This window comes from Rhipicephalus sanguineus, chromosome 4, assembly GCF_013339695.2.
Source record: "Rhipicephalus sanguineus isolate Rsan-2018 chromosome 4, BIME_Rsan_1.4, whole genome shotgun sequence".
NCBI classification, from domain to species: Eukaryota; Metazoa; Arthropoda; class Arachnida; order Ixodida; family Ixodidae; genus Rhipicephalus; species Rhipicephalus sanguineus.
The window spans coordinates 88,485,037-88,501,159 of NC_051179.1; the positions used below are offsets into that span (position 1 = coordinate 88,485,037).

The 16,123-nt window shown below is 45.8% G+C and overlaps 1 protein-coding gene across 1 annotated transcript; it reads left to right on the plus strand.

Moving 5' to 3' along the window:
- The first annotated feature begins 14,466 nt into the window (after positions 1 to 14,466).
- Positions 14,467 to 15,342, plus strand: LOC119391381 (uncharacterized). Its single transcript, XM_037659063.1, has one exon. The coding sequence runs from the start codon at positions 14,467 to 14,469 to the stop codon at positions 15,340 to 15,342; it is 876 nt and encodes a 291-aa protein (XP_037514991.1).
- Positions 15,343 to 16,123: the final 781 nt, after the last annotated feature.

Below are 16,123 nucleotides of genomic sequence, written 5' to 3' on the forward strand. Positions count from 1 at the left end.
TATACAAATAAAGGTGAGAGAAAATTAAAACAGACAAATGGAATGTGTGTGTGTTTCTTTTTAACACGAAAGTGTTTCACGCCGCGGTCCACCAAGACTTCACTGACGTATTTCCGTCAGTGAAAATGACGCACTCATGGACGACAAAAGAAGATTAAGAAGAAAAAGTTTATTCGCCAGGAATTGAGCCCATTGCTTCTCAGAAAGCGACAAGAGGTTCCTGCCACTCCAGCCAGTGAGCCACCGACGCACATGCAAAAGTCTCCACAAACGCGCCTATATCTCTCACACATTCTCTCTCACGCAGTGCTCTTGCTTGGCGGGGCAGTGCCGCCGTCTAAAAGCGGTGATGTACTGCGTCAAGACACTACCGAGCGCCGATAGGGAGTAATTTGGCGAAGAATCAGTTATGACGCATTCACACTTGAGAAGCGAAGAGAAAGCCAAAACGTCACAGCGGCCGGAAAACCGTGTTCGCGCGAGTACAAACGTTCAAATTTCTTCTGAACACATGTTTGACTCCGCCGCCTTCGCCATTTGGAAAATTCATTCCATTTTGCCCCTTTCCTGGGCTTTTAATTTCGTACCAAATTCATTCTTTGCATGCGAAACAAGGAAAAAAATAGTTTACGCCTTTTCAAAACGTTGTTTCGGGAGATACACTAGCAGAAACTACATAAGCGGACACGCCGGCAACGGCGCCGGTGGATTCAGCCGGCTGTACAAAATCGAGATATATTGCGGCACGCCGACTCACTGCTGCTGCAACTTCTTCTACTTCAAATCTTCTGGGCAATCTCAATCCAAACCAGGCTCTCGAGGAACGCGTCCTTGCCGAGACTGCGAGTTTTGTCGTGCTGCACGAAGAGTTTTCAATTGCGTGGATGTGAAAGACTGCCGACGCCTTGGCCGCCATGATGGCTTAGCGGCCAGTTGTTAACATCACGTGGTTTATTAGCTAGTACAGCCAAAATAAATGCAGCTTCCTGTTAAGTGGAAAGGCGTTCCGCTGTCGCCTGGCGGAAAAAATGGTCTCGGACCGACTTTCTCGCGCCGGGCTCGTCGCGTAGTTTCCCGACCGCTTAGATGGCGAAGCGAGCGAATTTCCGGTGAATTTTGCCGCTTTCGCCCTCTTCGAAGCCACGTGTGAATGCGCCTTTAAGGCGCCTCGATGCCAGCGAGGAACGCTGGCTGGGCTAGCATCGCGGAGTCGCCCTAGAGGCAGTTACGTGTTTTGCCTATTGAGCCTTGATAGCGTGTGATGGCTTGCTGTCCTAGTTGTGAAGCTTCCACATGCCCCAGCAGTGTTTCTCCGCCGCCAACTGCTTCGAGTGGCTGCACCGACTAATCAAACTGTGGCAATAAGCGCCACAGACAACAACGTCGCCGCGCGAACGTCGAGCCTTCGTGGAGCGAAACACGCGCCATTCCGAAGCGCTGGTCAAACCCGAATACATCAAAATAAAACAAGAAGTGGGCGTGGAAATATAGACCGAACATCGATTCTTAGCCAATCAATGAACAACGCACGCGGGCCAATGCATACAGACGACCTTATGCATATCCACCTAAGTATCCACCTAACTAGTACAGTAAGAAAGTTGCCGCGCAGTTGCCGCGAGCAACTGCGCGGCGGACCGCAGCGTTATGCCGTGGCAGCAGACGACGCGCCTAGTGGCGCAAGACGGAACTGCAGCGCCGATAGTTCTCGCGACGGCCGTTTGGACCACCCTCCTCCGCTGGCGGAGATACGGAGCTTTGAAACTGAGTTTGTTCTTGTAACGTTGGTGCTCGGTCGGTGGGGTGGTGTTGCCCTCTTGGAGCGGTTAAGTGAAGTAGTAAATTATTACCGCGGCTTCCGCGATTAGCTCCTGCAATGCGTCATTGCTATGTGAACGTCCCATTCGGCTCGTTTCCAATAGAAGTGCAATTTGTCAACGCCTTAAGACACCGCGAGGCTGGAGCGGAAGCTTCGCTCTCAAGGTATTTGTGGTCTTTCATATACATTTGCGTGCTTTCTGTGAATTCCGTGAGACACTGCAAACAATGCAATTGCTGTTTTTATCAGGTTACTGGTGACATATGAGCCCTTGATGCGTTAGGTGTATTTCGGCAGCGACTAACCTAGTATGTATCAAAAGTATCTATCATTATTTTTGGCTCGTTAGTATTTGTTGTCATATGCACTCTTTAGCATTACCGCGACTCATTTCTCTAGCAAGAAGAAAACTATCGCATGACCATCTCGTCACAACCCGTGGCTCTGATGGGCACGCAACTTTATTCTAATTCCTTGTGGTATTAACGGCAGCAAACGACCTCCAATGGAACTACAATGGAACTACAAACGAACTACAATGGAAGAGGAATGACTGGACTGACGTATACACTGGAATACATATTTCTCAAGACAGATATGATAGGAGATATGCGCGCATGGACAAGTCTAAAAGTAGACTTATTGTCAACGAATAAGTTGTGCTTTAGATTTCGAAAGCCTCATTAACGAATTCTAGCAGCTTGACCACAACATCATAACTACGTTGCTCTGAAATAAAACGCGACAATATGGCTGAACATAATTCCGTGTCTCTGAAGCTTCAGTAGTACTGACAATCCACAGGGCGAGCTGATACAGATTCATTATTATGGCTTATCGCCAAGTAATGAGACGAAATTGCTCAGAAGTGGAATAAATCGCTAAAGCGTAAGTAGGTCTGACAATAGGGCGAGATTGTATCGATTCATGGTCATGAAACCACACCAGGAAGTAAGGCAAAATTACCTAAGCGCGCTAATCGTTCACATGAAGGTAGTTCATTGCGGCGCATGTAGTTTTGCTTTGTTTTGAAACATCGTGTTGAGTACTAAATATAGCATCTTAATCTCCATTACAGCGATTTCACTGAAGAGTGCTCCAGTAAAAAATTTAATTGATGCCCGCGATAACTCACAGACGGAACATCTGCGCGTTAAGGAGCAATAAAAGTGTAGAGCGTAGCAGTTTGGTGAAAATTATCTTGAAGTCGACGCTCCGTTTATAGTAAGAGCTACGTATCACGTTTAAAGCTAATCAGATCCCGTGATCTCGCACAGTTACTAAATAAGGCCGGTATCGTAATTTCAAAACCGAGCCAATCTTGTACGATTCAGAATGATGTACCAGTTTATCCATAACGAACAAAAAGCAGTTCCAAGTTGCTTAGCAGAGACGACCCACTCTACGTAAACACTCACTATCGACATAAGCACTCATGACTGTCTGACACTCACACGCATTCACAATCGGGAATGAGGCGGACACGAAACGTGCCGTATCATTACACGAATCGGCAGGCGTCTCCTACCTTTGTAGGTTTGTGTTCGCACCGCAAAGTTTACGCTGAAGTTAAACATAGTACGAAGGTAGATTCGGTATCTGCAGCGGCCACGTTTCCTTTCGCCAGCGTATTGTTGAATAACGCCAGGTCGCATACTAAAGGAGTGAGCTGCTAGCCTCTCTTCGTATACCATTCCAATATGTTGCTGTCGCATTTATTGCTAAGTGCAGTGTGGGGGTAGTGTATTTCATTCCCACGACTTGTGGGCACGCTTATATCGGGCAGACCGGGAAGTGCATAAACGCCTCAAGGAGCATGCCTATTGTGTACGATCGGGCACAGGGAGCAACTTAGCGGTGCATGTGAAGGATTGTAACGGTTGCGAGCCTTTGTATCGTCAGACCTGCATTCTAGGCAGGGAAAAATCAAAGCTTGAACGCCAACTGCTTGAGGCGTACCATATCAAAAAGACTGGACACGTGTGTATTAGCGAACCTTCTGTGCATATCACAGAAAAAGAGTGGCTGTTTCTTTCAGGGTGTGACTGATTAGCGGGTAGATGATAGGCTTCTTTTGTAGCGTGCGCGCGTGCGCAGGATGAAGGTTTAAATATACGTGGATGCGTAAATAAATTGGTTGTAAGTCCGTTGATGGTGTGTGCTTGAATGTGCCGTCTTCTTCGTCCTTGTTTTTTGAGCTTCGCTGGTTTCCTCGCACTTTACAAGACATCGGAATGTTCCTTGATTTAATCGTACTAAAAGACATACTTTGCGGGCGATATACTCTGGTGAGCTTTCAACTTTTGGTCTTAATGTACATGAAAAAAAATTACTTCTACGAAAAACGCAACGAACCCTTGAGCAAGAAGTTTGGTTTTGGGAGGCTTATGTGCAGTAAATGCCGTGTATTGTTCGCGAAGCCGGAGCCTTGCACGATCGCGTTCCGTTGGCCTGCATGCTATCGACCTCGCGTCGTGGAAGGCGAAGAGGACCGCTACGCACGTCGTGTCCTCCCTCTAGCCTTGCCGTTAATTCTCACAGGGCGAGCGGGGAACGCGGTCGTTCTTGGCGCGCTTTCCTTTCGGTCGGGTCGCGCTCGCTCTTGGCGCGCTTTCTCTTTCGCTCGGGAGCGGACACTTTCCCTTCATTTGAGCGATCACAAAGCGGTGACAATGAAGGGACCACGTAAACCAACAGTACAATAAAAGTTCGATGTTTATATATACCCGATGTTTCACAATCTTTATGTGATGTACTGGGCGAATTCCACGGAAGGGTTTCACGGTTTACCGATTATTCCCTCCGGAGCTTCGCCCCACTCATCATCATTCACCCCGTGGATATGCTGTAATTTTTCCCTTTTGGAGGGTAGCAAATCAGGCACGCGTGTGGTTAACCTCCTTGTCTTTCCCTCCATCCCCTCTTGCTCCTTTTTTAGGGGCGAAGCTCCACTTAGTCTAAACTTGTCACGCGTCCGGCGTAAAGCGTAAGCGGCAGTATCTCGCCAACAGAATCTCTCGTTACCGATCCTTTGCAAACTGACCACTACTTCGTCTTTGCAAACATCCCACTATGATCCATCACCGATCCATTACTTCACCGACAATAACGCCGTTATAATGAAGGGGGAACGGAAGTGCCTTTGCAAACTGACTACTACCTCGTCTTTGCAAACATCCCACTATTACCCATCACCGATCGATCTTCACCGACCATAAAGCCGTTATAATGAAAGGGAAACGGAAGCCACGTCTAGCTATCACTGAAGAAAAAAAAATTTCTTGTATAAATACATACAGTGTGGTCACGTCTTTGATGATATACTGGGCTATCGCTTTTATTACTGCTGCGCGAAACCACTGAAGATTTCACGGCGTAACCATGATTGCTTCAGGAGCTTCGGCCAAGCTCTTCATCATTCACCCGTGGATACGCTGTGAACTTTTTTTTTCATTTTACGCGATAGCGGCTACAGAGATCGAAGGTGGCGGCGGCGACAACTACGCCACCAAAACCGGTTGACGTTGTAATCTCATGACACCCTGCGCGGTAAAAAGCTAGCACTTCCCGTACACACAGCCACATGGCGAAATTGGAAGCAAGAACGCACAGCACAGGTAAGAGAAGTTCCATTAATCTGATAGATGAACTTACGTGTTGATCCACCCTCACAACACTGGCAGAAAGGAAAAATATCAAAAATGAGAACGTAATCTTCATTACGGGCTTCTATACCTATTTGCTTATCAGATCTTATTATCAGTTTATAGGTTCACCAATCCAAAATAAAGTAGTGCCACCTAAAAGAGGATGGTGCAGTGAAAATGAAGTTGTATGAGATTAACGTTTCCCCTCTGCTGCGGCATATCTAAACAGTTTGCCAATATTGCAAATGAGTAAATTTTAATCAAAGCTACGTATGAATCCTAAATGAAAACTTTGGCAGCAGCGTTAGATATTGAATGTTACTATGAATTAAACATTGCATCAGAAGGTTAATTGCGGTAGTTGGTGTGCTCTCATCTTAAACGAATGAACAGCGCGAAGAAAGGAAGGCGAGGAAAGGTGCGTCCGAGTCTGTCGTTGCTTTGCTCGTCCTCTTTTTTTCGCGCTATGTACACGTTCAAGATGGAATGAACTATTGTCTGGTTAATAACTCACACCAGTACAGTGGATCTTAAAATCTAGAGAAGTGGAGCACGATCACAATCTACAAAAATCACTTCACACCGTATGCGCTTTTTTTCATCATGTCATGGTCACTTTAATCTGTTACCTTACTGCAATCATTATTGATAATGCCACTGTTGCAATCTTGACACACTGAGCAGGGAATGTCCTTAGATTCAGTGTTTTGAAAGCAGGAGTAGCATTTGTGAGGGCGTTGCGAGTTCACGACGACGAGCCATCTGTCCAAACGTTGCTTCTAGTGATCTTTCCTGTTGAATTATTTCTCATGCCTTCAAACCTGCATCTTTACCTGATCATCCGTTTCGCTTCTATGCTGTGTTGCCTTGCAAGACGCATATAATGTTCGAAGTAATTTTGGAAACATTTCTTGCGTTAAAATGCAGGGTTTGAAGGAATCCCGTCTGGTCGGGAGGAGGCTTTCTAGAAAAGGAATAAACGACGACCACAATAAAACACTTTAAAACAAGCAAGTTTCAGCTGCCGCACGGGAGCTTTTTTCACAAGAAGTGTAAAGTCAGTTACGTATCAATAGGCGCCGCATGCATCGCGCATAAACGGAGGAAAGTTTCCGTCGTTGCGGTTGAGTGTGCGCTCGGTCGTCTGTATTATCAAGGATTCCAGGCAATGGCGCGAAGACAATTTTCTTTCTTTTTCAGCGATGGTGGCGGTGTCCCAATCGATTACGTGGTCAGTAGATTGTGCGTGTTTCCGCCAATGCAATAGACGCAGCGTTCTTTTTCTTCACGTCGTAGCGGTGTTGTTGCACTCTTTGCTCGAAATTTACCGTCTCGCCCAGGTAAACATGATCGCATCCGGCGCCAGGGAGTTGTATACCACTCCGGGATATTTCTGCTTTTGCCAATTTTTTTTTTCACATTCACCAGCGAGTGCATTAGCCTGTTTGCTGGAACATGGGCGATTTGCGCGTTGTATCTGCTCCATACCAGGGCCAAAGATTAGCTGACTCCGGATGCATATGGTACCGGTGCTCGCTTTTTTTGGAGGTGCGTCAACATGACGTTGAGAGCATTACAGTCTGTTTTCAACAGAGCAAATAAACGAATCCGGGTACCCACTAGAAGAACGGTCGTTATGCGCCCTTCATTACGTCAGCCGAAGTACCTTTTCGGTTTGAGCAGATCTGGTTTGCTCGAAGCATAAGTAAAGACACGTGACCGTTTGTGGGAGGCAGGGAGCACGGAATTAAAATTCAAATAACGGCCAGTGTGGGTGGCTTTTCTATACACGCAAAACAATAATGCATGATTGTTTCGCTCGGCCAGTACGCCAAGGAAATGAAGTTGGCCATGCTGTTCTTCCCCGACAGGGAACTTCATAGCTCGATTCATGTTATTCAGATGATTCGTGAAGGCTGGGACAGTGTCCCTCTTAATTATGCTGAAGCAATCGTCCACGTAAGGAAGAAAAACTTTGGCTTCGAGGTAGAGAAATTTACGGCACTTTTTCCAACAATTCCATCGTTAAATTGGCGGCTGTAACTGATACGGCGGTCCCCATCGCTGTTCCATGCACCTGCCTGTAAAATGTGCCCTCGAAGACGAAGTGCGTATTGTCAAAACAAAACTTCAAACGCCTTCGAAGGTCCGGTACATCAATAGGGCACCTCTCGGCAAGAGCTCCGTCCGCTTCGAGAGCCGCGGTGCATGCTTTCAAAGCTGTGTGCGTCGGGATACTTTTGTACAAGGCTTGGACGTCGAAGGAGACTGGCATGTCGTTGTGGTCCAGTGTGCAGTTCCGCACTTTCTCGACGAAGTCTAAGGAGTGATGAACATGCGTAGAAGTTTTTCCCACGATGGGAGAGAGCACTTTCTGCATAAAACCGGACAATTTGTGAAGGCGGGAACGTGTGTAGTCCACGACGGGGTGCACACGCAAACTGCGAGTGCGCTTCATTTCTTCTCTCTCTTCCTTGAAGCAGGGTCATCTTTAGACAGACGTGTGAGAGCTGCTCCAGGCAGCTCCAAAACGAACCAATAAACTTCACGCATAACAGTAACCTTCAAGAAGCGATCAAAGTACCACGCTGTATACTGCGATTCTCTGGAGCTTACTTTCAAGAAATAGACAGTTTTCTGAATTCGTAAGATAACGGTAACATAATTTTCCGTGATGGAGCCGCCGGCGCCGTTTTGCGCGTCTAGACGTTGTGTAGCCCCTAGGAATAAAGATGGAAATATCAAGGGGCTCAGTACTTGCGTGCGATATGCTATAAGTTGCTCCATATAACCTCATGAAAAAAGGAATACTCCTGCAAGTTGTATATCCATACTTACTGGAAGCTCAGAGAGGGCTTCAAACGTCAAAAGGAAAAAAAAAATATGTGTTTACGACCCGCGGTGGCTACAAGGTCTTAACATTGATCTGACCTTCGAGTATAGTGATCTAGTCAAGAAAGATGATGTATTGACTGATAAATCAAAGACAAGGTTTAGGGGCTGCTAGGGTAGAAAAAAAGGATTTACCGAGACGGGCCTTTCTTGCTGCTGGGAGGTACCTTCCTGCTGCGTCCATTAATGAAAATGTAATGACGGGTGAATTCTGAATAGTTGATATTCATAAGCTGTGAACGTCGGTGGATTTTCATTCCCGGTATTTTGAAATGTCGCCAAAAGCGTAGTATGTAGACGTCAGATCAAGTAGTCCCGCTTCAGCGTACGTAATCCAAAGTTCAAGTGACACGCTGATATCCAAAAATATTTAGGGTTAAAGGCCAAATACTTCAATATCTCTTTAAAATGTCCTGCTTTTTTCTAGTACACAGTCGGCACCATATATTAACGATGGTGATATTTTCAATAAAATGAAATTGTCGTTCACTGTGAGCTACCATCTACTTTAGGAGCACGTTTCCCAAGTGACCCCCGCGATAATTTTTTCCACCAAAAGGACATTCTCTGCCGCAGCACATGTGTTTTAACGCCACCTTGTGGTTCACACCATTCGGGCAGCCTTACCCGCCATGAAGAGGTAGCATTGCGAAGACTCCGTGGAGGGGGGTGGGGGGCATTTACTCTGTTGGTCCCCTGTGCCCTACCGCAACATTTCCATGGAACCAATATAGATACCTGTTAGTATTTCTCATCCCGAACATGCCTAGCTACAATCGAACACCTATTGCGCACATGTCCTCGCCTCCACCAGGTACAACAGCGCTGCCTGCAAACAGTGGGCTTTCTTCCAAGAAACCGCAGGACTACGATTCTTGATTATGTGGGATCAATGAATGACCACATGACCACTTTTCATGTACACAGCGGTCCACTGTTAAGAGGACCGTTGGAGCGTGTTGGGGACGGTCGGTACCACCAGCGACAGGCGGCTGCAAAAGGTATCGCGCGGGCGGCGTGCGCGCTTTTATTGGGGCACTTTTGTGGTTCACTAACGTGTTGAATGATGCTACTTCCCAATAGTTGACATAAATTAAGGGCAGCGTTTGAACCAGAAGCACTTCTTTCTGTTCCAACCAGGCAGCACACATGGTCTAGAAAACTTTTTTTGGGGGAAAAAAGGGGTTAAAACGGACTATAAACCTGTTTCGACGTTTCAAAAACGCCACAGATAATCCGCATTATATCCGTTTTTGATAACGTCTAGAAAACGCATTTTTTAAGACCATTTCGGCCTGGAACGTGTATTTCAAGATGTTTGTTTGAATCTAAACCATTTTCGACGTTTTCAAACGTCTTGTTTGTGATATCTGGAAGACGCACTTGTGATGTCCGGAAGAGCAGCGGATCGCGCGCCACATGGCCTATGCGTGCATGCATGGAACTACCGCTAATTGAAAATTGAACTCGAGCCTGCGCACGCGCAAATGCATAAAGCGCAAAAGGATAAAGGCGTGTGGTGTCTACATTGCAGCAGCAGCTTGCGCGCGGGACGCCGTCGCAACTTCCTTTTTTCTATACCGGAGGGATGGCCGTGGTTACTTTGATGTGCGATTAGTTTTCTATGGATTTGCGGACACTGTAAACCGCAGGCTTCTGTCATTTTCAAAGGTGAGTTCATTTTTGTTGCATTTGCGCTCAGTATTTGAGAACTGTGACAAATGAAAAAGCGTGTTCCATTGCGTCACGGGCTGCATGTGCGACTTCTTTCAGCAGTACGTGACTGCGGAATTTATTCAGATACATGATAAAGCTGTCGAACGTAAATGCAGGTCATAGTTTCCGTTCATGTTTGAACGAACATGAGCGACATTGATATTTCTTAACCTATTTGTAGTACAATGACTATGTTACTTCTTGGTCGCTGATGAGGTAGTTTCAAGATATACATTAGCATAAGCTACGCGTGTCGTGTCAGAAGCAGTTTCAGAATAGGGTAGGCAGAGATAGCCTTCGTTGGGCGCATATGCTAATTCCGCCACTTAACGAGAGTACGCAAGAGGGTGGCGTATGACGCATGCGCAGTAGCCAGTTTTACAATGGGATACGCGAAGATAGCGTACGTAGCATATAACGCAAGCCAGGCCCGTAGCCAGGGGGGGGGGGGGCTAGGGGCCCGGGCGCCTTCCCCAGAAATTTTTTGAAGATGCGTTTTTACCCAAAATAAATAATAAAAAAGGTGCTTTTCTCAAAGAGTCAAGGTTTTCAGCAAGTGGGCCACTCCCGAAAAAAATTCCTGGCTACGGGCCTAACGCATGCGCAATGGCGATGAACGCTAACGCAAAGCTTTGCGCACCCAATTTTAAAACTCCATTGTTGGAAGTTACGGCATGTGTCATCGGCTTTATTGTGTGACTGAGTTTGTGGATGAGGGAATTTTTGCAGCGACAGCGTACTGCTTCATCGTTTCTTCCACAGTACTATCTGCATGTAACAACAGGCTGGGCACGCATTTCTGTTAGTTGCGAATTTCTGAGGGCATGAGAGAGAAAGACGCGTTTCACGTGGAGGAGTTCGCCATTTTTTCTCAGTGCTGTGATTTCTCAGTGCTGCCTTGACTATATCGATGCGCTTTCGGACTTGTGGTTTATGTTTCCCCTGCACTGTTACCTCCTCTTTTCTCGGTAAAGCCAGCAGCTCTTAGCAGAACCAAAAGGTTCTCTTGTGCGTCTTTTGTGCCTGGTTAAATATAGGAGGCTCGGCCATACGGGGTTATTGACTTTTCAACTCTTCACACTGTTTTATTTTAAGTAATAACAAATAATGAAGTCATCTTCTCTCCTCCCTAATGCAGGTGGTACTCGCCCTAGATGTTTTGAAACAATGGCTACGCCAACAAAATATTACTTTCTTCTTTTTGATGCCCTGACGGAGGTTTTAGTATGAAAAAAGAGGGATGTCAGGAGGTTGACGTTTTTCTCTTTCCTTGTAAACTTTAAAACAAATGACACACTTTGTAAAGCCGCTAATCTTTTTGAGCGTCTGTGTTCGTCGGCATCTCCATGAAGCCGCACTAGGACTATTGTGGTAAAATATGTTTGACGTGGAACGCTGCCCCATGCTGCTGGCACAACTTTCGTGTGTATGTCATTTGTAGTGTTCTTAGCAGACTTTTGGAAGTGCCTAGTGATTTCCATCAAGTACCTGTCATGAAGCCAGTGTTCAAACTTACTTGCCATACCTTGTGACATTTTGACACTGACCAATGTGATGAACGAAGTGCAATGCCCTGACCTGCTTCTGACCATCCTGAGTTTATACCTGTGTGCTTATTGAGTAAACAATGGGGAAGAGTTGCCATTGCCTTAGCTGATGCGTCTTATCATTGTATTTGTTCTTTAAGCCTGACATTTTATTACTGGGCATCAAAAAGGAAGTTGATTTTTTATTAGGGTGGTATTTTTCACTTCTAAATTATACTTATTCATTTTAGTAAGTGGCACCTTCATTGTAATTTTTGTGGTCGTTTCCATTAGTTTTCTGCTCACACATTTTTTTTTCGTGCTACAGTTGGTTCAGTTGTAGTTTTTGTTAAATGCTGCTGTAATTTACAGTGTTCATATTTTCTGCTAGCTATGGCACATTTAGGGTTACTGCGTGCTCTCTAAGGATGTCGGACCATAATTCCTGTAATAAATTTTGCACGCTGCATTTCGAATCCTGAAACCGTTACTTCTTTAGTGGGCGCAAATGCTGCATCCAAAAATATTTTAGCTAACGTCTAAAATGCCGCCTTTTGTTCCGAACGTTAGTCTTACTTCTGCAATAATGCCAGAGTTTTTTTTTCTAACATTTTTTCAGCGAGAAATATTGCAACAGGGTCATGTTGTAAGAAAGTTCCCAAAAGTTCCTTTTTTGGGGAATACACTTGGGCAACAGTGATTTTGCAAGGAATTTACATTCTTTTTTAATACATATCCTTGGCTGGGTTGGCCAAATATTATTTTGCAGTTTTTTGTTATTAGTGATTTCAACACATTGGAGTCGGTTTTCACTAACTGTCGTCTTAAATACACTGTAAAAAATATTTTGTGAAAAAAAAACAGAAATTCTCTGGCAGCTCTCTTGCCACAAAATTTCTGTAAAGCTATGTTTTCTATTTTGAAGTTTTCTGTGTTTTAACAAATTTTTTTCGCTTTACTTTACATAAATTTTCTGCATAAACACAATGTTCAGTTTTGCGTTACAGAAAATACTTGGTTTTCTGTTTGACTTCTTTCTGTTATTTCACTGTTATTTTCTGTTTTATAGTACAAAATTTTCTGTTTATAACACGTTTCAGTTTTCCGACACTGAGAAATACTGTTTTCTGTTTTCATTTATCTGTTATTTCGCTAATACTGTCTGTTATCGTTTACAGAAATATTATCTATAAGCAGAAGTTCGGATACCGAGTCACAAAGGCTGTGTTTTCTGTTAGTGCCCCCTGTTATTTCATTACTGCATTTTATTCGGGAACATAATTTCTTATGCAAAGATCAACTCATACATATTGTCTTAGAAAAGCATTCTGCAGTACTAAAGAGTAGTTATGTCACTTGTGCAAGCGATACGCAAAAATATTTTTAGCTAAATGCTATGGCAAAATACCAAAATATATTGCGTTCGCATAATCCAATATATTCCAATTTTTTATTAATAATATCTGGGTTCTTACCAGCCGAAACCATGATATGATTATGAGGCCCATCGTAGTGGACAGCTTCGGAAATTTCGACCATCTGGTGTTTCTAACGTGAACTGATATCGCACAGTACACGCGGCTCTACCATTTCGCCTCCGTCGAAATGCGACCGCCGCGGCCGGGGTCGGACCCGCGACTTTCGGGTAAGCCGAGTACCGGAGCCACTGTACTACAGCAGCGACATTGTGTACTTCTCGAGCTACACCGGCGAGGTGTGCTTACGGCACTCTAGTAATAACGCAACAAAACAGGCACGTTTCAGTAGATTCTCATTTAATAAAAAAAATGAACCTTTATTTAAGCACATGAAATGGTGCATGTAACAGCTTCAGAATAATGAAAACTGCATACATTTGTCACCGTAGATTTCAACTGGTTTGGGAAAATGTGTAGATATACCGTATTTACTCGAATCGAGGCCGTCCCCGATTCTAAGCCGACCCCCGAAATTCGCAAGTCCAGAAAGCAAAACTTAATCATTGTACTCGAATCTAAGCCGACCCCCCCTCCTCACTTTCGCACATCGTTTTACGAAAAAAACATCGCTTAGATTCGAGTAAATACGGTATTCATAATCACACTGCAAATTTTTCGTTGAAACACTTAGCATTCATAGTCTCGCATTAAGTTGGTCATTAGTCGTGTGAGGCAGTGCTGCTTTTTTGACTTCTCGACCTTGCTCCCTCTGTCAGGGTTGAGTGCTAGGGCTGCCTAAAAACGAATAATGATTTTTACGTGCACCAGGCCGTTGCATGAATATGATGAACATAATGAGCCACACTGGGAACAACATTGATTATTTTGGTAGAGCGCTCAAGAAACCTTCGCATTGCCTCAAGGCATGCTGTGTGGAATCAGTTAAAAAATAACCTCATAATCTAGATGGAGATTCATTTCTACAAAATTAAATTATGGTTCGTACAATGTCATTTATTGCAGTGTAAGGACTTTAAAGGAAATAATGCTTTTCACCAAGCAAGGATCATGTGCTTTTAAACACTCAGCCAAATACAGTAAAAGCACATTAATTCGGATTTCACGGGTCCGGAAAAATGTCTGAATTAACCGAATGCCCAATTATCGAGAGCATCAAGAAAAAATAAACAAGTGACTACTGTTGTTTCCATCGCGAGCACCAGCGAGCCGACAGAAGAGGAGAAAGAAGTACCAGTGAGCACGAGAGGAAAACGGGGAAATAGGACTACTAGCAGGGTCTGATGGCCTCACTCAGTGTCAAATAAAGCCCTCTTTAATCACCTCGACGGTATCGAGTTCTTCAACGGCTTCTCGACGCCATATCCCAAACATTTGGTGGGCCGATCAACCCGGATAGACCTACCGACGGCTACGAGTTGCCCGGTGAAATGGACAAGCTCAAGGCGAAGCGGACTTCACGACGATCTTTGAACAGCCGGATCATCAATGAGGCAAGTGCCCTACTTCGCACGGACTCCGCAACGCATGAGCAGCTCGATTCCATCTACGAGAGGCTCAAAACGAACAACGATGAGTTGAACAAGATCAACAACGAATTAGAGAGCGTCATTACGGACGAGGACTTCCAATCCGAGTACGAAACAATTTTAGAGTATGAAGACAACGCGACGCGCATTCTCGCCGAGCTCATAAGCCGTCGGAACCGCATTTCAAGCACACCAGCAGAAGAGGGATCGGGGTCGGGGCCGGCTACCAATGTGATCGCTACACCATCAGAGAGGACGGGAGCCAAGCTGCCGAAGCTCACGATCGCGCCCTTTTCTGGGGATGTGTGTAAATGGACGGAGTTCTGGGAGCAGTTTCTCCAGATTGTCCGCAACAACGTCACCCTGACTACGACGGAGAAATTCCACTATCTGCGACAGTTTTTAAGAGGAGACGCTGCCTCAGCGGTGGCCGGTCTTCCAACGACTGAAGCATGCTATAAGGACGCTATAGACCTACTACAGAAGCGCTTCGGGGACAAGACTCGCCAAGAGCAGGAATACTTTGCAAGATTGCGTCAGCTGACTCCTGTTCGCGCATCTGGTGATACAAGATCCCTCCGACAACTCTACGACCACGTGATCGTGAACATCCGAGGGCTGGAGTCACTCGGTGTGCAGCTGTCTTCATTTTCGTCGATGCTCTGCGACGTCATACTTAGGGCATTACCCCGAGACGTCGTGGTACTGTATCACCGTACTTGTGCCGCACAAGCTGAGAATGATGCCGTGGACACGCAGGGCTGGACGATCTACTGAAGCTCCTTTCGGTCGAACTGGAGAGTTTGGAAAAAAACGACTATAAGGATAGCAGCGGACGAGACAGCGGGGCTCAACATGTGGCGACCCAGCCAGCCCGTAGTCGGCCTTGGAAGCAGCCTACGTCATCTGTTCTCCATACGAAATCGACTCGTGATTATCAGCACTACAACGTGATGTGTGCGTTCTGTTCATCCAAGCAGCACTCCACGGAAGCGTGTCCTACCGACATGTCCCTGACGCAAAAGAAGCAAGTGCTGGCGAGTGACAAAAGGTGCTTCCGATGTACCACGAAAGGCCACAGGGCACGCGACTGCAAGCGGAGGATCTCGTGTTCGAAGTGCAAAGGCCGACATGCCTCGAGTATGTGTGACCCAGACAGGATTCCACAGGACTCGCACCAAGCCGCCCGGACTGACCGTGCAAGTGCGACAGTTTTTCCTCATCACTAGGGAGACGACGGCGAATCAGCGATGGATACAATGCGTGCGTCTTCCTCCAAATGTCCCGAGCCTGGGCGGTAAGCGATCACAACTGCCGCTACGTGCGAGGTGTATTCGACGGTGGCAGTCAGCGTACCTTTGTCACCGAGGAGTTGTCACGACACTTGGGCTTAAAATGCTCGGATCCATAAACATGGCTCTCAACACCTTCGCCAGTGCCTCAAACCAAGCGGCCGAAAATCGACGAATAGTGGAGCTTCGCTTACGAAGTCAGTTTTCTGACATGGAGGTTTCGCTAAGTGCCATTGAGATTCCGCACATCTGCCAAGACATCGACG